The following is a 24,384-nucleotide window of genomic DNA, read 5'->3' on the forward strand; positions in this document are numbered from 1 at the left end:
GAGGCTGAGGCAGGAGAATGGCGTAAACCTGGGAGACGGAGCTTGCAGTGAGCTGAGATCCGGCCACTGCACTCCAGTCCAGGCGACAGAGCGAGACTCCGCCTCAAAAAAAAAAAAAAAAAAAAAAAAAGAACCATAAATATAGGAGAGAGGTGGATCCTAGAATTGAGGACCAGGAGAGTAGAGCAGTCACTTTCAAATCTTATATTGGATAAGAATCACTGATGGAAACCTTTAAAACATGCCAGTTCTCAGGTACCACCCCCAGAGATTCTAAATCTGGAAGGATGGAGATAGAAGGTAGAGGAGGTGCTGTGGAGAGATCATTGAAGACTGACTCTTCTAAGAAGCCATAGGTAATTTCTAGGTAGGTGCCTTATAAACTGAAAACCTTCTATATTAAAAGCTCCCTATCTGTGGGCTTCCTCCTTCCTGCAAGTTTCTGAAGTCACATCTTTGTAAAATCAATGTCCACCGCCTGTCTGCAATTTACTGTTTCTGGGATTTGGTATCACCTGTAGCGCTGTTAGTCGTAAAGCTCCAAGAAGTTTATGGGTGAGAGAGGAAATTCGTTTTTGGAAATGGGATACAATGTGGCCGTTTGTTTTTTAGACATTAGGAAAAAGACATTAAGCCACAAATAGAAGAAGAAATACAGTTGTGCTTAGGTGCAGGGAAGTGGAAATTATATTACTCTGTGCTTCATTATGTGGCTGGTAAAAGAATAAAGTTGCAAGAAGTAAAAAGTTGAAAATTAGAGAAGATTTAAGAAAGACAGAGGAAAAATATTGCTAAGTAAAATCTTCAAAACTGTCTGAAACTTACCCAAGTGGATTTAAGATTGTAGTTCAAATTATGGCGATTTAAAGAACGTTATCCTTAAGTGATCACTTATAACATTCTAGCTCTTTTCCAAAGAAAAGGAAAGGTTATTATCCTCGGGAATCTAGTTCCTTTAATTTAGGATGGGTAACTTTAGCTGATTTCATCATGCCATTATCAACAATTATTCTAGAAGCCAGCCTTACCTGAAGCAACATGGTTTCCCATAGAACGGTACTGATGTTCTTTCCTAGAAACAAAAATTGATGTAATAATCGCAAAAAAAAAAAAAAAAAAAAAGAAACAAAAACCACCCCTGGACTCAAATTCTCCCTGCCAGGCCTCCAGTGATGCTTGAGTTCAATTTTAAGCTTTCTTTTTGCTCATAATGCTTATCTGAAATCAAATTTACTACATTGGCAACATTAAAGTGCTAGGTAGAGAGAAGGTCTTCAATCCATCATAAAAATCTAGGCTTTCTGCTAATTTCGATGACTACTGAAATGACCATATTTTGATATTCTAACATGATTAATAACTTTTTAGAACAATACTAAAATAGAATTGCTCTAGATACGAGAAAAAGACAAGAGCGAAAGTAAAAATTCCCTAAGAATGTTACCCACTAGGTCTTCTTGTAGTATGAATATTGGCAGAGAAACAGAACATAAGGAGTCAAGAAGAAAAAAATAGCTATCTACCTTGTATATCAAGTTCATTGTTTTTATTGCCTGAAACGAGTAATAATGGCTTTACACAGAGAAATGGTGCATCATTTCTTTATGTTCCTGCCCTGCTGGGTAAAGACCTAGCCCCACTCCCTCGTACCTTCCAGAGGCTGCAGAAGCTCAGGTAAACGTATTTTCCATAGGTCTACCAATTTTGGGTGAATGATCTCAGGCAGTATCTTCAAAAGCCCTATTGCACCAGCCCCACGTAACTCCCCTAAACTGGCAGGCATAGATATTACCTGAAGAATAGAAGAGAAAGAGCTCATCAATTTCAGGGGCCTTTAAAAGGCCCACTTATTTTTTCCTTTTACCATTGTTCCAATTCCTTTGATTTCTGCATTGGATAATCTTTTAACAAATCATCACAGTCTGTTCTTATTTATTCTAGAATGAAGCTAATACTTAGCCCTTCTCCCATTTCTTTTTCCCTAAGGATGAAGGTGAAAAATATGTGGAAAGCACCAATCAAAAATAAATGGAAAGAAGACTTAGGTATATCAATTAATTAAATAAAGACACGAGGAAAGAGTGCTTGAGTAAATGACCCATATGGGGCCAAAGAGAGAGATGGGAAATCCAAACAACAGATGTGGAATTTGTTTGATGGTACGTACGAATGCGATTCAGTATATGCTCACTTTAAAATTATAAGTAAAGTTTAACAAGTATTTCAGAGTGGGAAGGTAATCATGTGAATAATAAATACTCATGAATGTCACTAGTATAGCAGAAATTTATTATGCCTTTTTAGTGTTTCTTTTTGTTTGGAGTCTCCATGTAATTTATATTACTGTTTATTTGGAACTGAATTATCCTTATCAGCTTAAATTTGTTGTAGTTTGGTTCTTTGTAACTCACTCACCAGAAGTCTGGCCAGTAGCTGCTGTGGTGAAGGAAGTTTCACTAGAAAGAGAAAGCAATTTTCATCATCACTGTAGGGGTTAGAGATTGGGGTTGGGTTTAAGGTCAAAGCACTGTAGCCTTCCTGGAAATGGATCCCTCATAATAGAAAAGCTTTTCTGTGTTTATGAATGTACAGACCAGCTCCCGTCGAGATGACAAGTGCTGTTGACTCCTTGGCACTGTGCTTCTTCTTCTCCTCTGCCATAATCAGAATTCTGATGATACTAAACAGGGGCTCCAGAGCTTCTGTGTATTCCGCAGGTACCACAAAAGTCAGGATCCTTGGCCACAGCACCTGTGGAAAATAGGGCAAAACGCAAGGATTACTTATTCTTTTCCATTACTTCTCCCTGGTCCTCACTACATGTTTTTCTCTGATGTAGAAGCTTTTCTCCTGTTATTATTTTGCTTTTCGGGCCAAGTCAAGATGAAATCATTAAATGAAGCCTCTGCATAGCACATTCGTTTTCAGATGTTAGCCGTAGTGAGTGTTGGTCAGTGTTTCTCCGTGGGGATGTTGCGGGAATGTGGGGCAGGACAATTCTTTGTCATGAGGGACTGCTCCAGACACTAGGGGAATGCTAGCATCCCTGGGCCCCACTCACCAAGTGCCAGTATTCCTCTTGTCAATGTGACAACCAAAAATCTCCCAAGTACTTCCTAAAACTCCAGGATTGGAGTGTGACTGCCCCAATGGAGAAGCTTGGGAGAGGATAGTGAATGGGCTGCTACTGTCCTCTGTGCTTCAGGCTCTGACTTGCCTGCTCTGGAAGGCTGAAACATTGTGTTTCTTTAGTATGTTTTATGTCCCTTAGAAAACTCTCTTGTGCTAATGGAAACCTTGGTGTCAACTTGTACTCTTCTCTCTTCTTTATCATCTATATTTAATTACCAGACTCAGTCTTTTTTTTCATTGTAAGATCTCTTGTGCCCTTCCATGTCTCATTTCTATTGTAATGACATTGCTGTAGTTCCTACAAGTTGCATCTGATCTCCTATATAGTCTCTTTGCTCTTAGTCTACTCATGTGTGAATCTACTGATTCCCTACAACTATCATTTTAAATGTTTAGCTCTTGCTTAAAATTTTCATTGGTTTATCAACCATAAGGTAAAAGTTTGACATTCCAGACCCTTTAGGGTTTGACCCTAGATTATTTTTTTCATCATTTACTTCTATATCAGAAGGTCTTAAACTTTAGTATGTATCAGAAATATTGGAACCTAGCTGATTGTAGACTTTTGGTCTCTAAGTCCAGTTTGGCTGATTCAGTAGGTCTGGTATGTGACCTGGAAATCTGCATTTTAAGTAAATATCCCAGATAACTCAGGAACCACATATCATCTTAGATGAAGCCTCTGATCTACTACTTAAATGGTGTGGTCTGTTGTTTGTCTTCTGACTGTGCTATGTACTTCTGGGTACTACAGATTCCAAGGCTCTTCCCCTTGAGCTTCAAGTGAATCAGGTCTCCAGTGAGGCCTGAGAATGGCTGCTTTTAACACTTTCCCAGATGGAATAGGGTAAGTTTGGCACTGGTTGCATTAAAACCACTACTTAATATTACCGTATGCATTAGAGGAAGAAGAGAAATAGTATACTAATATTATATATATAAATTGTCATGAACTATCCAGATGTAAGATACTTTATATTAATTATCTTAATTAATTCAACATCTGTTTTTGAGGAAGCATTATGTGCTGGACACAGTATTGCAATACACCTCCTCTAGTCAGAGCATCAGGAAGCTGATGACAAATGGAGCCTAAACTCATGCCTTTATTCTTACACAGGCTGGACTTTAAGAAGGTGATCAAAGTAACTGTAAGTGGTGACAAAAGACCCCTTACCTGAGGCATTCCAATGACCAGTGGGTCCAGGGTTTTTAAGACCTCAAGGCTTGTTTCTCGGACAGATTCCTCTTCCTTTTCATTCTCATGAAAGTTAGTTTTCACTGGTTTCTCCTTTAGGAAAGATCAAACAGGTGACTTGTTAATGACTCCTAAGGTTGGTCTCCTCTGTCTTTCCTTGGGTGCATTCTCAGACTCTGGAGTAAAGGATGTAGTCACTCAACTTAAGTGGCTCATGGAACCTAGAAATCTTGGCCTTCAACATCTAATCCCCGTTTGAAAGGGCCCCTTGGAGGAATTAGTTGGAAAACACACCCCTTGACAAAAGAGAGAAACAGAAATTGTGAGGCTCCTTTAACTGCAGATATCCCCTCTCTTTCTCAGACCTTTGTCATTTTCTTAAGGGCAAAATTTTCAAAACATGCTTCTTTGTGGAGGGAACTGTGATTTCAGTTGCAACTAATTTGCTAAAATCACAGAGATCATAAGCGCATATTTTTCAGCCAATTTATCCAAAGAAAGTTGACCTCAGTTGCTGCGGTCTGAGTGTTTGTGTTTTCCCAAAATTCATATGTTGAAATCCAAACACCCAAGGTGATGGTATTAGGAAGTGTGGTCTTTGGAAGGTGATTAGGTCACAAGAGAAAGGCCCTCATGTTTGGAATTCATGCCCTCATGAAGGAGACCCTGGAGAGCTAGCTATTCCCTTCCACAGTGAGAAGGCACCATCTGTTAGGAAGGAGACACTCATTAGACAGTCTTGGACTTCCCCGCATCTTGAACTGTGAGAAATAAATATTTTCTGTTTATAAACCATCATTTCACGGTATTTTCCTTTATATATGGTGAGTGTTTCTAAAGGATTTTAAAAGCATGCTCCATCAGCATACAGCTTTTTCTCATTTATATAACAGATACATTTCTGTTTGTGTACAGCAAAGGGTTAGAACCCTAATAAACTTGTTTATGATTTCAGAAGTAGCTATTTTAGAAATGCACTTCATAGAACTTACTTCACTGCTCCATGGTATTTTGCTATAGCAGCCTGAATGAACTAAGACACCATTGCAGCAAGTATTGATATCTCTTTTGCTTTCTCTGAAGCAATCCAGTCTCTGTGCCCCTCTCCAGACAATCCCAATCCAAGCTTTTGGTGGCTAGGTTAACTTAGAGAAAACTGATTTAACCTATCTTGTGCTTATTATAAGTTAGAGGTCATTTTACCAAATTAAAAAAAAAAAAAACTGAGAAGACTAGAGGCTGTAAAAATTATCAACAAAAGTGACAAGATTAAAATATTACTTCAAAATCAGTTATTTAATTAAACTCTAGTCATTGTTAATTTTTTTACAATTTTTTAAACTCTACTCCTGTGACAGATTAAGGACCCTAATAGTTTTTTAAAAAGAAACATAGTTGAGCGAACTGTACTTTTTATAGTACATCACTCAGAACTGTAGCCTCTGCATACCAGATTCCTGTTCAACATTGTAAACTGGGAGAAGACATAATCAATCAATGGCCATCCTTCCCGAGCTTCAATATACGACTTTTCACACATGGTTTGGATGAGAAGAAGAACAGAATTTCTTACCTAGGGTAAGAACAACGCAATAGCAACATTTTACTATGTTTTGCAGAAGAGAAATTTACCTTCCTTTATTCTATAATCTTAAGGATAATTAAGTGGGAACATTTTTGAAAAAGGAACATAAATTGAATAATATTAATACAAGTTGAATAATCCTTATCCAAAATGCTTGGGATCAGAAGTGTTAAAATTTTGGAATTTTTTTCAAATTTTGAAATATTTGCATTATACTTACTGGTTGAGCATTCCTAATCTGAAAATCCAAATTCCGAAATGCTATAATGAGCATTTTCTTTGAGCATAACCTTTGAGTGTCATGTTGGCTCAAAAAGTTTTGAATTTTGAAGCATTTAAGATTTCCTTTGGATTAGGGATGCTCAACCTGCAGAAAGTGACTGATAGGTTATGAAAGAGTCACCAGAAATGCTCTCTTTAGGCAAAATCTTTCTCCTTGGTTCCCAAAGACATATTGTCTATCACTATAGATTATGAATTTTTGGGTAACTTTGGGCTAAAACACTGCTTCGCTTTTAAAATACTCAACCAAAGATAACATATTGAACTGCAGGTCCACAACTGCTTATTCTCAATTTCAAAGTCCAAACAACTATGAAAACTGGAATTTTGTTTCTTAAGTTTAGTGCCAACTCATTTGGTGGCAAACCCAAACTGAACTGTTTTAAAGCTATTTGTAATCTTATTCTATGCTGTGTGGATATGCATTAATTTTCTTGCAGAAATATTCATGGATTTCGATTGTGGGTTACTATCAGAGAAATGTTTTTCTAAAAGCTGAAAAATTGTCAATTCTGAAATATATCTGGCCCCAGAAATTAGAGTGAAGTTTTATGAACTTGTATTATAGTATTTATAATAATTTGGTTTTAATTTGTTTATTATGTTGCTTCTCTGGTGAATAGAAACCTGAGAACCAATCCCTTAGTGAACAGGCCTTTGAAAAGAGAGTGGGAAGAAAAAAACCATTTTGAACAGGGAAGCAGAGTTATACGGTGGCCAAAACAATTAGCATAAAGACTCTGAGTAGTCTACCTAGAGAAGAGGTACACTTCTTCTCTATTTTTGCCTGGGGAGTTGGCCTTCCTCAAAGATCTATGCTCTTTATACTATCCTAAACTCTTCTCGTAATTCTTCTTTTGTCTTTTGCCAGTTACTAGGCCAGGTTTTTTTGTATAATCACTCTATTGCTTTTTATTGCAAAGCTTTTACTATTTTAAATGTAGTCACTGGCAGTCAAAGCTTCTTAAAAGAATTTATTCCTCTTAATTGGCTTCTGTCTAGCATTTTATTCCAAACAAAATGTGGTATTCTTACAAAAATGTAATAATTGATAATGTTTCTTGTTTTCCCAGTATAAGTTCTATAACTTCTAACATAGAATCCGCCCCCTGCTTTTTTTTTTTAAAGAGAGAGTCTTACTCTGTTGCCCAGTCTGGAGTGCAGTGGTGCAATCTGTGCTCACTGCAACCTCCACCTCCCGGGTTCAAGTGATTCTTGCGCCTCAGCCTCATGAGTAGTTGAGATTATAGGCATGAGCCACCACACCTGGCTAATTTTTGTATTTTTAGTAGATATGGGTTTCACCATGTTGACCAGGCTGGTCTCGAACTCCTGACCTCAAATGATCCACCTACCTCAGCCTCCCAAAGCATTGGGATTGCAGGCATGAGTCACTGCACCTTAGAACACTTTAATCAAATAATCAGAAATATTGAGCAATCCACTATGTGCCTTACTTGCTCTAGGTGGTGCCTGGTTGGAAAGTAGGATGTCTATGCTAAGAACAAGGTTTAGGGATTATTATTTCCTGGATGAAGATACATTATCTTTATAATTAACAAGCAAGTTTTAAACTATCTGAAGTACATTGGCATAGTGAGATACAGTCTCTTTGCTCTTATTCTACTCATGTGTTAATCCACTGATGTCCTACAATTATTTTAAATAAACAAAAATCTTCCTTTCACTGAGGTGTCTTTTAGCTGTGTGTACTTTAGGCCTCTACCTTGATGAAGTTTATCTTTTTGGAAAAGATGGAGTTCTTTTAAAAATGGAATTGACCACAGAGTTCTTTATAAAATAGTCTCATAAGTAGGTCATTACAGAATCAAAATAATTTCATTTATTCTTAAAGCTACCATCGACAAAAGTTTCTATTAATTCTCTTACTTTTGTATTGAGATCACCCATGACGATTTTGACTGTTCTTTCTATTGAAATGATGTGATCCCTCAACCTGGGCTCTGAAAGACAGAGGGAGAAACTGAGAGGCCTGACTCAACAGAAGCACAGTATGTTCTAGGATTGACGAAAAGCTATTCGAATTATGGCACATAATTGAGAAGTCTCTTATCTTTAACAACTTATTTTTTTTCAATTCCCTCCCATCCTCTTTGTTTCCAAATCTTTAATAATGTCCAGTGCTTTCTTGGTTTCTTATTACATTTGTTTCATTTTGTTTGAAATGTTAGGTTCCATGGTGGTTTCAATATATCGTTCCTGGTAGATCAGATCTAAATATTGTGCGGCTGCTTCATAGTCATCTGCTGATTCTTCAGTAAATCAAAGTGCTAACTGGATGTTAAAAAACTATATCATACTATGCAAAAACTAATTTTTGTATTTTAGCAAATCTAAGATATCACCAATTTTATGATGTACCATGATTTCATATTGTACCAAAAAATAGTAGCTAATTACAATTAAAGATGCATTCAATTGTAAGATGCATTCGATGTTATGAAAATATGTGCTTCCTGGAATAAAATATGGCAGTTCATTAAATTCTGCTTTTTTGTAACCATATCAATCTCTAGAGAATTGTACATGCTCTCCCACCCACCCCTTGATATTGGACCATTTAATCAACCTACAAGAGCTTCTAAATTCTAACTTTAATTCTCAAAAATTCTGCTCATTCTTCTCAACTGGGTGCATCCATAAATGTTATGAGAGAAGTGAAGTAACTAAAGATGCCTGTTGAAAGGAATTATAGATTGTGGAAGACTGAGAAGACAGAGTTTCATTTGCACATGATGTTATATAAGCATCCAAAAGATGTAGGATAGGATTAGAGAGTGCATAGGCTTCAGTCTGCTTCTTGGCATGAAGTAAACCACATTGGTTTCGACCCTCTTGCTTACCCTCAGCATTGACAGCCGATCTTAACAAAGTCAAGATTCCCACTCGAATGGCTTCGTTATTACTTCTTATTTGTTCATCAAAAAATTCCATCAGCTCTCCAGGATTGGAATGGGCTGCAGGTTCAAGAAACACTAGGGCTGTAAGAACTCATTTTCATCTTTGGTAAAATACTTGTGAATGGGAGGAGGGAAATTCACCATGAAGATTATCCAAGGCACTCTTCAGTTGGTAATTTGATTTTATTATGTCCATGCTTCTTCAGCGTCACAGAATTAATCAAGCAGTTTGGTTCCTAAGAGAGCTTGCTATGCCTAGGACACTTCTGTTCATATCCGTGAATGTGGCCTTATTTAAAAATGAGGGTCTTTGCAGATATAATGAAGTTAAGAAGGTTATTAGAGTGGGCCTGAATTTAATATGACTGGTGTCCTTATAGGAAAAGGAGAAGAGACATGGGGCACAGTGAGAACACCATGTGAAGATGGAGGAAGAGATGGCAGTGATGCTTCCCCAGCTGTGAGAGCTGCAGGCATTGAAGCAGGGAGGGGTGAACAAAGGCCTGGCTGGAGGACAGTGGTTTATTCTAGAAAGTATCACGTGTAAGGTGAATTAGTTAGGCAGGGATTGGGGAGAAGAAGAAAGTATAGCAACAAAGGGGCCAGTCAGGAGAGAAGTAGAGAGGTATGCATACACATGACAGAAAGATATGCAAGGAGGTAGAAGTGACGTAGTATTTAGGGGAGTGAGGAGGTTCAGGAGGTACTGGATTGCTGCTATCCCTCCTCCTCAGGGACTGTATGGGAGCATAGTTTTGTATTCTGACCCTGGGATTTTGGTGCCCCCCGTGCATCCCATGTCAGACCTTCTAATCAGGTGATATAACGTAAGGTCAAGATAAAGAAGGATAGAGTGGAGGACAGAGAGAGAGAGAGAGAGAGAGAGAGAGAGAGATGGAATGACTGATGGTTAAAGAGGTGTAGACATTAAGAGATAACCAGGAAGAAAAAAGGGTGACTTTGGATTTGACACAGACTCAAATAATCTCAAACACCAAAAAAAAAAAAAAAAAAAAAAAAAGGGCAGAAAAAAAAAAAAAAGAAATTTCCTATTTTTAGGGTTGTCAACTCACTCCATCACTCCAGTTTTACTGGGACTTCCTTGGTTTGAGAACTGAAAATTTTATCTCCCTGGACCTATCCCAGTCATGGGAACCCTGGCATCCTTGGCCATTCTTCCCGTCCTGCTCCTCCTGGGAACTTGTAGGGAGAGGGGCAGGCACAGAAAACTGTGAGTTAAAGAAACAGTGTGTGTGTGTTTGTGTGTGTGAAAGTAAGTTAATGTGACAGTTTGCCCTCCTTTTACCATTGTCATCATCATCACTTGGGGACATTTTTATTAAAAGCCTTCTGGATGCTGGTCCTACCTAGAATGAGAAAACAGCTTGAAGCTTCCATTTCATTTTCCTTTACGGGAGGCTCTGGAGCTCTGCAGATCTGAATGGGGGTGGAAATCAGGTGGTAGATGTTAAAAACAGAAAACAGGTTGAAATTAAAAATCGGAGTTGACAGCATGGTCTTCTTACCTGCTGCAGTAAATTGATAAAGATGGATCTTCTCAAACTCCTTGGAAGGCCAATGTCATAAAGAACTGCTGCAGTCAGTATTTGTTTTAGGCTCTAAAGTGGAAACTCCCACAGGTTAGTTGGAGGCTGCCAGGAAAGCAGCTGCACAGGATGTGGAAGGCAAATAATTGTGTTCTGAGAGAAAAACAAGCTCCTCATCTTCCTGCAGTTCCAAGTTTTCTTGAATGATTCTGGCCCCTTGTACCCTGTTCAGTGCCTCAGCAGCTTGGAATGAACATCCTCTTTTTTTTTTTTTTTTTTTTTTTTTTGAGACAGAGCCCTGTTCTGTCACCCAGGCTGGAGTGCAATGGCACAATCTTGGCTCACTGCAACCTCCGCCTCCCGGGTTCAAGCGATTCTCCTGCCTTAGCCTCCCAAGAAGCTGGTACTCTATGGGCATGCACCACCACGCCCAGCTAATTTTTGCATTTTTAGTAGAGATGGGGTTTCATCATTATGGCCAGTCTGGTCTCAAACGGCTGACCTCAAGTGATTCACCCGCCTCTGCCTCCCAAAGTGCTGAGATTACAGTTGTGAGCCACTGAGCCAGGCCCAGAATGAACATTCTTAATCCCCTTCTGAAGTTCCCTTCATCCAGTGATACAATCTTTTTCCTACCTCATATTCCTCGAGAGATACTTAAATTCAGCTGCCCAAACAGGAGTTTAAACTCCTTCGGCTCTTTTGAGACTTACTAGCCTCCGGGAGGGTTGCATGTGGGTTCTCTGATTCAGTTCTTTTAGGGTATGACTCTTACCTGAGTGACATGGAAATCAATCTCTTTGTCTTTATACTGGCTCAGGAGCCAGGGCACCTGGCCCAGAGCGTATCCGCAGAAGTCTTCCAGATGCAGCAGCAAGCTCACCGTGGGCCCGTGGGCCTTAATGATGCTCAACGTCTGTACAGGCAGCAAACAAATACCATTTCTGAAACTCCCTTGGGTTTTTCATAGGTTTTCAGAACACCAAGAGCTTTAGGTACTCCCCAAAACTTTCCTCGCTGCTTTCAGTCAAGAAATAGTTCTTTAAATTCTTTAAAATCTTTTAAAAATGCTCAGATTAAGATCATTGCATGGGACAGAGCTGTATTTGTATTTACATCTGTATTTATACTGATACTCATTTTAATACTTGCCCTTCTCTCCTATTTTTTTTTTTATTGTATTTTTTTGAAACAGAGTCTCACTTTGTTGCCTAGGCTGGAGTGCAGTGGCACGATCTGAGCTCACTACAACCTCCGCCTCCCAGGTTCAAGCAATTCTCCCCGCCTCAGCCTCCTGAGTAGCTGGGATTACAGGCGCCCACCACCATGCCTGGCTAATTTTTGTAATACTAGATTGTATTTTATTTTATTTTATTGAGACAGAGCTTTTCTATTTTTTAAACCTCTCTCTAATAGTCACTTTCTTTCAGTGTATTAAGCAATAGAACTTACCTCATCTTAAAGAATCTTCAAGCTGCTGTGGTGGCTCACGCCTGTAATCTCAGCACTTTGGGAGGCTGAGGCAGGCAGATTGCCTGAGGTCAGGAAATCGAGACCAGCCTGACCAACATGATGAAACCCCCATCTCTACTAAAAATACAAAAAGTAGCTGGGCATGGTGGTGGGTACCTGTAATCCCAGCTACTTGGGAGGCTGAGGCAGAAGAATTACTTGAACCTGGGAGGTGGAGCTTGCAGTGAGTGGAGATGGAGCCGCTGTACTCCAGCCTGGTTGACAGAGTGAGACTCCATCTCAAAAAAAAAAAAAAGAATCTTCATTGATTCTACCTCACTTTGACCCCAACTATTACCCCCACCTGACTCTGTTTCTCTTTCCTGCCCTTGGAGCAAAGCATTTCCAAGGTATGGTCTTTATTTGCTATTTCTACTTCTCAGCTCCCATTCACCTCCCAATCCACTAGAATCTTGCTGCCATTCAGTGTAGAAAATCAACAACTTCCAGATTATGAAATATAAATGTGATAAATTCTGATTATAAAAATGTAGAAATCACAAATGTTATGATGAAGAAAACGTAATACACAGAGTACCCATGGATAAACACTGGTATATTTTAGTATATTTTTTTATTTATTTGACTTATACTTTCCTATATTTTCTGTGAATTTTAATTTATTAAAGATGACATCATTCTTATAGAGTTTTATATTCTGCCTTTTCTATCTAATGTTTGACAGTTTTTTTGTATCAGCTACATTTTACAACAAATCATCTCAAAACTTAATGGCTAATGGCAACTATAATTTATTTCATTAAAGACTATGCATTAGCTGGGTGGTTCTTTCACCATATATTTCCAAGCAATGGATACTTGTCAAGATTTTTCCTGAGTGCTGTAACACTCAGGATTAGATCTTTGCTTCTTGAAAACTTCTCCTTTCTAAGCTTCTAAGACTTCATTCTACTTCACTTTCCTACACTCTTAGCACATTCCCTATTCTCTATCATGAGTTCTTCTCCCTTGCTTTCCCCTTAATATTGATGCCCTCCAGAACTGTATTTTTGCCACTTTCCCACTCTATATACTCGCTTTAAACAACTCCATCTAAATCCACTTATTTGGTTGTTACTTATGCAATGATGATACTCAAATCTATATGTCCAGTTTTTGCTTTTCCTTTTAAACTCCAAATGTGAATATCCTCAAACCTACTAATATCTCCACTTGACAGTACCATAGGTGTTCAAATCAAAATGTCTACATCAAACCCATTTTGTACTGTTCCATATTTGTAATTCCTCCTCATTTAAATTGATGATCCCAAGATCGCCTGAGTCAGAAACCTAGGAAACCATCCCAGGTGTTTCCATTGTAATAAGCTTCCAAATGATGCCAAGTCCTGGTCATTCTGTTCTTCAGCATCTGACTACTCTGATCAGTTCCAGGAACACTATGTTAATTGATCTCTTTACCACTTATGAGCTGGAATATTTCTATAGCCTCCTGGCCAATAGTCTTATTTTAGTCCACCCCATACCCCTCTATTGTTAATGTTGATATTAGAATGATTTTTCTACTACAGTACTCAAATCCTTGCTTAAAACCTTTCAAGCGTTTCTTGTTTATTAAAAAAGGTCCAAATTTGTATGTAGCAGCTAAGGCTCTTCATTATATGACTAAGATCATCTTTTTGGTTTCATTTCTTTCTGCCTTATGTCTTTTTTTCTCTCTTCCCTTCCCTGTCTCCCATCACACTAACTCAGGTATGCACGCTACCCCATTTTCAACCTCTGCCTCAGTAAGTTTTAGTCCTTCTGTAGGGAATGCATCTTCTCTGTGGTGAGCAGCTTCATGGGCTGCAAAGATCAATTCCAATGCTGCAGCTCACCAGGGCAGTTAAGTGCTTCCCTCTCTGTGCACCCTTCTCACTTTGTGTACCTTTTGTGCACTTGCCTGGCTCTTCCTGTGGGGAGCAAGAAGAGTAGTCGTTAAACAGATGTATTGAATTTGTTTTCCAGGTGCCTTGAAGAAAACACTTCCCTACAGAATATTTTTAAAGTTCCATGTTGCTAATGATTTAACTACCTCAGGATGTTAAAAAAATAAATGCTTTAATAGTTTAAAGTGTTGAAAAGAAACCAGAGAAAGTTGCTAAGTGTTAAACTTTTTATAATAAAGCAATGAAGAGACCTAAATAGGATATCATTTAGCCTTCTTAAAAAAGCTATAGCAGTTAAGCAAGATAAAGGGAAGACACTTTTAAAGCAAGATATGTGTGAACGTACTTTGTAATCTATTCTTTACAAGGACAAGGCACTGCAGTATTTTGAAGCAGCCAAGTATATTCTTTAGATGTTATTTTATTTAATCATGATATTCTTAGACACAAGAAGCATCTGTGAACTGCTATTTTTCCTAATTAGTGACTCAGCTCAAATATGAGTTTTAATATATAAAATGTGAAATATCTAACTTTTTGGGTTTTCTTTACTCATTTTATCTTATTGATTGTTCTTTCCACATACTGAAATGTCAGTTTCATGAGTGTGAGATTTTGGTTTATTTAATTCCTGCTATAACCTCAGCATCTGGAACAGTATCTGGCATGTCATGGGGATTCAATAAACATTAACTGAAAGAATAAATAAATAGTGATTTGAAATAGGTGGAAAAAAAAGAAAAAATTGATGAATCTCATAAAATACAACCAACGGCTTCCAAAAATACTGACTCTAATTATCATGTTACAAACAGAAGAGAAATTTCAACCAGCATGTAGGGACATCCAGCTTGAGGCATCCTGAGGCCCACTCACCTGCATGGGTGAGGCCAAAGGAGCCCACTTCTCCATTATATACCGGAACAGCATGAAGATCTTGTCAGACAGTCGGTTGGTATCCAGTCTCGGGTAGGGAAAATCTCTCGAGTGGTTGACATATTTGTAAATGGCTTTGCTGAATTTCTCAAGGGCTGCATTTAAAACACACAACCACAGACTGAGAAAAATATAAAGATGGGACAGACGATAAAATAATTTGAGAAGAGAGTGCTGATGATTAGTAAATATGTAATGGTCTTACGACTGCATCAAATACACATATAGAAAGTACTCAGCCACAATAGTGAAATGCAAATTAAAAGCATAATAAAACACTACTATCCAGAATGTCTAAAATTTAAGACTGTCAATGCCAAGTGTAGACTAAGGTGCAGTTGCTATTCTCACATACTGCTGTGGTTCAAGCATTTGGCAGGACTCTTTGGCACTATCTAACAAAGTTGAATATGCATTCTATTTGACCCAACTATCCCAGTCTTATGTATATAGCCATTAGATATGTGTAGATACGAGCACTAAAATGTTTGTATAAAAATCTGTTCACATTAGCTTTTTGTTTTGGTAATAGCCCCAAACAGAATATAGTATAAATATCTGCTAGTAGGTAGAATTCTATTACATTCTATAGACATGTAAGAGAATACGGAAATAAAAATGGGCAATAGCTCCACAGAACAGCATGGATGAATCTTACAAACAGGCAAAGCTAATGGTGTTTGAAGTTAGGACTGTGGTTACCTTTTGAAGGTAACATGAGGGGGCTTCTGGGCTCTGACAATCTCCCACTTCTTGACCTAAGTGGTGGCCACATGGGCAACTTCACTTTGAAATAACTCATCAACATGTACACTTCTGATCTGCGTGCTCTTCTGTGTCTATCTTTTACTTCAATAAAATTAAAAAGAAATCTAAGCCTGCCAAAATACCATTTGGGCAACGAATCCACATATATTTGCATGAAATGCATAAAATAATAATATTATTTTCTTCAGCCCTTGTGTGCCACTTATTTTGCTAGATGATAAAGAAAATTAATTAGTCCATTCTTCAGGGACTCCTCACATTCACAAAATACCCTGAAAAAGACCCTGAGCATGTTATAGCTGTAGAGTTGGCCATTTATTGGCTCATTCATGGTCTCTCCAAACTCCCTATAATTTCTTTGAGAATCTCCTGCTATACTTTCTAATAATTTATTTCTTGGTGTATGTGTGTATGTGTGTGTGCGTTTCTAACTGACTTGTAAGCAACCTAAAGTAAGGGATGATGTCTTGCTGGTTCATGGTATGTGAAGCAGCCAGCACAATGTCTGCTAATTTGCTGATTGATCAAATGACTAGGTATGAATGAATGGATGGACGGCTGAATGGTTGGCTGGATGGATAATTATTTTTTATACCTTTTCTTTAGTTGCAGTCAGGCAAAAAGTTGCTTTAAGACCAAAGGGCGCTTAGATAATTTTATAACACAGAGAATTCCCTTAGTAATGTTCATGAGGATTTCCAGTTTTATTTAATTTTACATTCTTGGTTGTTAATATTAAATGTAGAAGTGCTGTTACAGGCTCCAAACTTTTGTTTTTGCAGGAACACAGTGTTAGCTATGATAATAAGTAGGAATAGTAAAAAGTATTGAAAGTAGGTTAGTCTAGTATAGTTGCACAGGTCCTTGAGTCAGACTGTCATAGTTGACAGTCTTAGCTCTGCCATGTACTGGCTGTGTGACCTGAGGCAAGCTGTTTGAAACTTTCTAAGTCCAATGTTCTCACTTGTAAAATGGTGAAAAACATGTTACCCATCTAATGTGGTTGCTGTGAGAGTTAAATGAAATAGTAATCTTTTTCTTTTTCTTTTTTCTTTTTTTTTTTTTTTGAGACAGTCTCACTCTGTCGCCCAGGCTGGAGTGCAGTGGCGCGATCAAGGCTCACTGCAAGCTCCACTTCCCAGGTTCACGCTATTCTCCTGCCTCAGCTTCCCGAGTAGCTGGGACTACAGGCGCCCGCCACCATGCCTGACTAATTTTTTGTATTTTTAGTAGAGATGGGATTTCGCCATGTTAGCCAGGATGGTCTCATCTCCCGACCTTGTGATCCGCCCACCTCGGCCTCCCAAGTGCTGGGATTACAGACGTGAGCCACCGTGCTCTGCATGAAATAGTAATCTTTTTTTTTTTTTTTTTTTTTTGAGACGGAGTCTCGCTCTGTCTCCCAGGCTGGAGTGCAGTGGCCGGATCTCAGCTCACTGCAAGCTCCGCCTCCCGGGTTTACGCCATTCTCCTGCCTCAGCCTCCGGAGTAGCTGGGACTATAGGCGCCCGCCACCTCGCCTGATTAGTTTTTTTTTTGTATTTTTTTTTTTAGTAGAGACGGGGTTTCACTGTGTTAGCCAGGATGGTCTCGATCTCTTGACCTCGTGATCCGCCCGTCTCGGCCTCCCAAAGTGCTGGGATTACAGGCTTGAGCCACCGCGCCCGGCCAGAAATAGTAATCTTAAAATACCCAGGGCAGTGCCCAGGCACACAGCAAGTTCTCAATATATATGAGATAAAAATATTACTTTGATGACAGAACAAGAAGAAATGGGAAAGATGGAATAGAAGAGCCTTTGTTAATAGGTAAAGAAGACATTCCTGACAGCGTGGGCTTTTAAATTACAAAATAGCAGTGTTAGGGTATGTTGGAAGTGGAAGGGAACGTAGCAATCACTTATTCTGATGTTTTTAGAGTTGAAACTGGGACTGAGAGAAGGGCAGGGTCACTTGGTGGCTCAGTGGCTGAGCAGAGTCAAGGACTAGGTCTCCAGTCTCATCCAAGAAACCTCCCTGTACACTGTAAACACTACTTCCTAGGAATTCCAAGGCACGTTTTTCTCTGTAGGCTCTTGATTTCTGTGAGGTATTTCAGTTTTGGATAGAGGAGTTTGTGACCATAGTTTGCTTGCCTGTTTTTCTTGATTTTATGATTGCTTGTAGTTTGGTTACTTTGTTTAGTTATCATTATTACAATATTGCATTATAATCAGATGTCAAAATTTAACCTATGCTAAGAACTGTTAAGTGCTGATAATCATTGCCAAGAAAGTGTCCTCCAATTAGAAAGGGAGGTCAGTTGAAATGGAAGTTGTACAGGGCAGTGAAGAGTGTAGACTGGGTGGTCCCATAGACCTGGGTTTGAATGCCACCTCTGTATCTCATTGACTGTGTCATCATTTTGGGAAAATTCCTCACTTTCCTTGAACCTCAGTGTCTCCTCTATACAATGGGAAAATAGTACTTATCTTGCAGAATTGCTGTGATGATTGAATGAGATAACTCCCCTGCTGAGGACTTTCCATGTGGTAGGCACTCAAAAAGTGGTAGCTATTATTATTCAAAAGGACAAAATTGGAATTAAAGGGAAAACAAGACTTTTGCTTAATTTGTAAGACAGTTCATAGTCTGGTTTCAAGCAAAAAGGAAATCATCGGGATACCCACCAATACAGAAAGTCCCCTTCATCCTTTCATCCTCGGCCAGCCTGAGCATGGTTTGCATGGTGAGCAGGATCATCAACATGAAGGGAATACTCTGGGACACTGCAGTGAGGGGCAGAAAGGAAAGAGGTGTTATTTGTCTTCTCAAATTTGGGGTTCTATGACTTCAAATCAACAAGAAGTATTTCAGGGCTGCATGGAGGAGGCAGATGAGGTGTAGTAGAAAGATGTTTCTATAATTCCCCTATCTCTGCCCCACCTTAATACCAGGCTATAGTTAGATAATCAAGGAGGGGCCGGTTGAAAATAAGGTTTTAGCTACACAGCCATTTGTACCTGTTGTTAAGTGGCAGTTGCTTATTTGGAAGGCAGCTATTCTCACCACTATACCATCAATGCTGCCAGCAATTGCTTAGTTGGATAATTAATTTATTAATGTCAATCTCTCCCACCAGATCTTCCCTGTATCCCCCAAGTATATGTAAACATATATAATAGACGATTCCTAAATATCTGTTAAATACAGTAGTGTAGAAATAAATGATAGGGATCCCTATTTCACGTAAGTGTTCAGTGGTTAGTAGAATATACCTTACAGAAAATGTGCTTCTGCAAATGCAAAGCTGGATGAACGGGAAGGTGAGGATGGGAGAGTGGCCAAATTCAGAGCAGTCTAGACTAGTGGCTGGGCAGCAGAATCATCCATGCTCATTTTAAACAGCTGCCCATATCCCTCTATCAATATTTCTTGGTACAGAAGAAGGTAGAGATGCTATCTTTTCTACCATTTGCTCCCATTTAGCTTTTAGACAATTAGCAGTTGTCATTTCCCAGGGAAAACATGGAGAATATTCCCACTGTACCATAGCTGGTTGCCAATTCAGCCAGGGCAAGCACAACGAATTCATTTGGTAGCTCTAAGATCCTGAAGTTACTTTTTACTTCATACATAACAGAGTTGAAATCATGTGCAGCAAGAGACACCAAAACCTCAGCAGCTAGCATTCTGATTTCTCTGAGCATCTGAAGAGGAAAAGAAAAGGAACAATAACAACTAGAAAAGGGGCAGAGTGAGTCTATGGAGGGGAACTAGTCAGCATAATATTTATGTATGTATTTATTTATTTTTAAAATTATAGATTCACGGGGTACATGTGCCGGTTGGCCACATGGTTCAACTGTGTAATGGTGAGATTTGGGCTTCTAGTGAACCCTCACCATTCCTTCCTCCCACCTTCCCTTCTTTTGGAGTCTGCGAAAACATCTACTGACCCCCAAATCTGCAAGAACACTATTAAAACCAGTTTTTTAAAGTGCAATCAAGTTACCTCTGCTTTCCAAGCAACTGACACCTATCAAGAATCTTTCCCCATGGTTTTCTAGCAGCCTGTTCTCTACTATCCAGCCATACTATTTATAAGCTACTCTAGCGTTGGGACGAAGGGAGAACAGGCTGTTACAAAACCATAGTGAGAAACGCTTGGTAGGTGTCAGTAGCTGGGAAAGCAGAGGTAATTTGAATGCATTGAAAATGCTGGTTTTAACAGAGTTCTAGTAAACTTGGAGGTCAGTAGCTGTTTTCTTGCTGATTGACCTGGTACCATGAACACAGGACTTATATTTTATGTTTAAGTGATGCAAATTACTGTGGTTGAAAGACTGAAAGGAAAAGTGAAAGAAAATGAGCTAGGAATTGAGAGCTTTGGTTTCAGTGTTAATCTGGCCTAATTATCTCCAATATTGTTGGTACTGGGAAAGACTTCCGATTTTGGTGATGGTGAGCTAGGTAAATTTGGTCAACCCCTCCTCCTGAGGAAAATAAAAAAGACCCAGATAAGGTATTAAAAATATATACTCATAAAGCCATCAGCAAACTCACAATACAGGTTGGAACGAATTACTGAGTTGAGGCCTGGAAATGATTATTGATCTAGAGAGGTAAGTCCTGCATTTGAGACTGTTTTGTTGCATTTTGAAGCAATAGTCAGAGTTCAGGGCCAATCAGTGGTGACTCTGGTCATCCCACCTCTTGTCTTTTGGGCTAAGACACCAAAGGGCTGTGCTCAGATGAAAGGTTAAATTGGTATTCTCATGAATAACAGTCCAATTTTGAGTTATAGAAGTGACCCAGAAATCTCAAGCCCTGAAAGCAATCATAAATTGTTAGTGCCATTGGCGGGAACAAGTAATTCTTTCTGGAAGAGATGACATCATCCTAGGATTCAAATTATTTCTACAAATTATTACAAATTATTATTTTTTGCTATGTTGTCTATCAGACAATCTAAGATAAGTAGGTACACAAAAAATAAGTCATAAAGAAGCCAAGAAAATTGGTTTCTAGTTCTGTCAATAGACAGCTATATTCCTTCAAAAAAAATATATCTCTAATTGTGAACTTCCTCTTCTAAAAGGAGATTGGATAATATCACCTCTAAAATAATTCTTATCTTTGCCTCAGTTTCCTCATCTGTGAAGGAGTAAATATCAGGCATTATAAGGATATCCAAGTTACCGCAAAGAACAAATACAAGTGATTTGTGGTCCTGGCAACAGTGTAGAACAGCTCATTGATGTCCACATGGGTGCAGTTGGATCACTTAAAGACCCTTTTCACCATCATGAACCAAACTTACATTGCTGTCTCTCATGTCCTTAGAAGCATAATAAATCAACTGTTGGACAATTGCATCATCCAAGATGTCAGTATTCTGAATAACAGAAGTGAGATGACTGTAAATGTCTTCCTGTGAACATACAAAGGCATACACAGAAATTTGGATTGCAAAAATAAAGAATCAAATGAAGTCCTAATGAATAACACCATTAAAGTAAGCAATTTATCTTTACTACACAATGGATTTCATATTATATGCCTTAATTGAGACTTTCTTTTTTTTTTTTTTAAAGGTGACGTTTCACTCATTTTGGCCAGGCCGGAGTGCAATGGCATGTTCTCAGCTCACTGTAACCTCTGCCTCCTGGGTTCAAGTGATTCTCCTGCCTCAGCCTCCCGAGTAGCCAGGATTACAGGTGTGTGCCACTATGCCCGGCTAATTTTTGTATTTTTAGTAGAGACGGGGTTTTGCCATGTTGGCTAGGCTGGTCTCGAACTCCTGACCTCAGGTGATCCCCTTGCCTCGGCCTCCCAAAGTGCTGGGATTACAGGCATGAGCCACCGTGCGCGCCCTTAATTGAGGCTTTCTGAACATAACGTGCATCTTTAGGAGTCAAAGGCTACAGAGCAAAGTTAATTCTAGAAACTATTTTAACTTGGCTACATTTCTATGGCAAGATCTAATTGAAGACCAGGATAGGCTACCTGCCATTCCATGTCTTTTGAAAATCACTGTTGTGGGTCACTCAGGGGAATGGAAATGCCTGTCAGCCTAATTGCTGCCCTTACTACCAGGGAGTGATATGGTACTAGGGAACACACTGTAACTCCCCAAGAGGCTGCTAAACTATGAAACTGGATCCTAAGGGACATTTACAGGCCCTTGTTTCATTCATGCCTCTGCAGACAGAAAGTTGTGGACAACCTTTTAGACAGGGCCTCCGGTTGTGTGGCTTGACTCGATGCCCTGTGTGAGGGCTCTTGTAAATCTTTTAGGTGGCTATGTGTCCTCTGGAAGACGAGAGACTGGCGTTCTGAAATCTCCAACAGCTTCAATATGTACCTCCAGCCACTGCACCCATGCTTAAGTTGTTAAATAGCATTCTTTGCATTACTCCTCAGGGCTGGTCCTTGGGAAGTTTGAGAATAATGCGTAAGTTTTCTTTGCTTTCTTCCTTGTATTTTCTGGGCCTGCCTAACTATCTCTGTGAATCTTTTCCTTGCTCCACGTGCTTACTCTTCTGTCTGCAGGCCTTGTTCTTTGGCAAGGCTAACATTTATGGAGCTCTCACCACATTCCTGGAACTGTGCCAGACTCATTATCTGGAGCATTTTATTAATACTCACAAGTCCCTGTGTTAGGTACCACAAATATATTCATTTTATAGGTGAGGAAATTGAGTTCCAGGGAGCTTAATGTAGTTAGTATTACGTACCGAGGCTACAATTTGAAACCAACAGACTGAATTTTAGCTGGCAACAAACCTGTTGGTTATGCTGGCTATTATTATTCTTTAACTAGACTCACCATAAAATAACTCGGAAGTGCTTTCTAAAAACATATATTTTCTGATCCCTTTACTGGAAATTCTCCTTCAGTGCTTCTGGGATCCGGAGGTTATTCTCCAAGTGATTCCCAATGTTTGAGAAAGAGTGCTCTTTGGGAAAGGTGACTTCTACTGAGAGATTAATGTAATGGTTTTCAACCATACCTAAATGTTTGAATCACCTCCAGGAGCTTTAAATGCTCAAGATTTTCACAGACTGATCCAATAAGAATCCCTGGTGATAGGGCATGGGTGTTGATATTTTCCCAAAACTCTCTAAAGGATTCTAGTACGTGGTCAGGGTTGAGAACCACTGAATTAAGAGACAAAGGTATAGGCATTGCCCTTCACAAGGAGACAACACTGAATAATGATTAGGAACATTTTTTTGGAGTCAGATGGACTTGATTTTGGATATAGTCCTCTGTTCTTAGTTGAGCAAGTCGTGTAACTTCTCTGTGCCTAATTTTTTCTCAGTTATCAAATGGAAATAGCAATACCTACCTGATAAAATTGTTCTGGGGAGTGAATATTATACAATACACTGTTGTTTGGAAAATATCTAGCATTTTCCTTCCCAGATAAGTGTTCGATGAAAGGCAGTTATTTCTTTTATTTTATAGAAGGTTGTTGAAATGTGAAAAGTCTTCAATTCTTAGGTAAACTTCTAGCTGTGAAATAGCATTATAGATGAGCAGGGAAGAGCTTTAGGGATTTTTGTAACAACCCTCAAATTATAAAGGAAACAGTCTCATCCACATGTTTGTAAGTCTGACATACACCTTTCAACATCTGCCTATATAAAGTTATAAAAAGGAACTTTTTTTTTGCTGTTTTCTAGACATAGATGCTGTGATTCTTGAAATGCTAAATATCATTGCTTAAACATTACAATGACTTTCATTACAACAGCATTTACTGAAAAATTGAATGCCATGTAACACGCCAGAGAAAAATGAGAAAGTTGAGGCAAAGAAAAATATATACAAAATGTTGCAACAACAAGACTGAAAAAGGGAAAAAGATTTTTCTCTACTTTCCCTACCTTGTTAACAATATCTTCCTTGTTCAGCATGCCAAGAGTGAGGTTAATATCCTCAAACATCTCTAAAATGTACAGAAAAATACGAATTAAAATATGTGCTGAAATGTCATCCTGTTAATTATTTTGTAATCAACACAGAAAGTTCATTCATTCATTTATCCTCTCTCTCTTTGTCTCTCTCCCTTGACTGCTAGCTCTTTGACGGCAAGAACTGTCTTATTCATATTCATGACATAATTGAAACTAGCAGATGCTCAATTATTATTATTATTTTTTAAACCTAAATCAAATGTGAAAGGGAAGGTAAAAGATGCTGGATTCCTATTTATCCCTCCAGGCAAGTGGGCATTGCCTTGTAAATTCTTTCTTGCAGGGTTTAGCTCTAAGTGTCAATGAGGTGAATTTCTCACTCCTGACTTGAGCATTAGAAGGCAGGGGTGCAACATAGCTGTTTATTTTTCACTCGTCCTCCCCTCAATACCTCTCCCACCTTCTTTTTCCATGCCCTCTTCAACTCCATCTATTCTCCTGTGCCTGCTGACTCCCTCTTTTGGTCCCTTCCCCATGTCCTGTTTTCTGACAATGACCTAAATGTGTTTGACTTGCATTTTCTATGAATATATGTTTTGGAATAAAGCACTCTAGAAAACTGGAAGAAAATGGAGTCAAAGGAATTGAGCAATTTCAAGCTACATGGCAAGTTGGTAGGAGAAATGCTTTTGGAGATGAAGATTTCTCATG

At 38.8% G+C, this 24,384-nt stretch overlaps 1 protein-coding gene across 4 annotated transcripts in view; it reads right to left on the minus strand.

The window, feature by feature from the left end:
- The window catches only part of MROH2B (maestro heat like repeat family member 2B), a 70,805-nt gene that overhangs the window by 45,511 nt on the left and 910 nt on the right, over positions 1-24,384 (minus strand). For all 4 annotated transcript variants that reach the window (XM_033179453.1, XM_033179455.1, XM_033179454.1 and 1 more), the window contains exons 2-17: positions 23,644-23,705; positions 21,071-21,181; positions 19,298-19,457; positions 18,438-18,536; positions 14,942-15,096; positions 11,441-11,581; positions 10,645-10,737; positions 10,486-10,555; positions 9,062-9,175; positions 8,088-8,161; positions 5,781-5,903; positions 4,310-4,423; positions 2,595-2,751; positions 2,416-2,456; positions 1,651-1,792; positions 1,029-1,072 (exon numbers count right to left, since the gene is read on the minus strand). In XM_033179453.1, coding sequence (XP_033035344.1) covers positions 1,029-1,072; positions 1,651-1,792; positions 2,416-2,456; positions 2,595-2,751; positions 4,310-4,423; positions 5,781-5,903; positions 8,088-8,161; positions 9,062-9,175; positions 10,486-10,555; positions 10,645-10,737; positions 11,441-11,581; positions 14,942-15,096; positions 18,438-18,536; positions 19,298-19,457; positions 21,071-21,181; positions 23,644-23,705 — 1,700 coding nt within the window. The remainder of the gene's footprint in view (positions 1-1,028; positions 1,073-1,650; positions 1,793-2,415; positions 2,457-2,594; positions 2,752-4,309; positions 4,424-5,780; positions 5,904-8,087; positions 8,162-9,061; positions 9,176-10,485; positions 10,556-10,644; positions 10,738-11,440; positions 11,582-14,941; positions 15,097-18,437; positions 18,537-19,297; positions 19,458-21,070; positions 21,182-23,643; positions 23,706-24,384) is intronic.

Source organism: Trachypithecus francoisi, unplaced genomic scaffold (genome assembly GCF_009764315.1).
Source record: "Trachypithecus francoisi isolate TF-2019V2 unplaced genomic scaffold, Tfra_2.0 Lachesis_group2, whole genome shotgun sequence".
In the NCBI taxonomy this organism is placed as follows: domain Eukaryota; kingdom Metazoa; phylum Chordata; class Mammalia; order Primates; family Cercopithecidae; genus Trachypithecus; species Trachypithecus francoisi.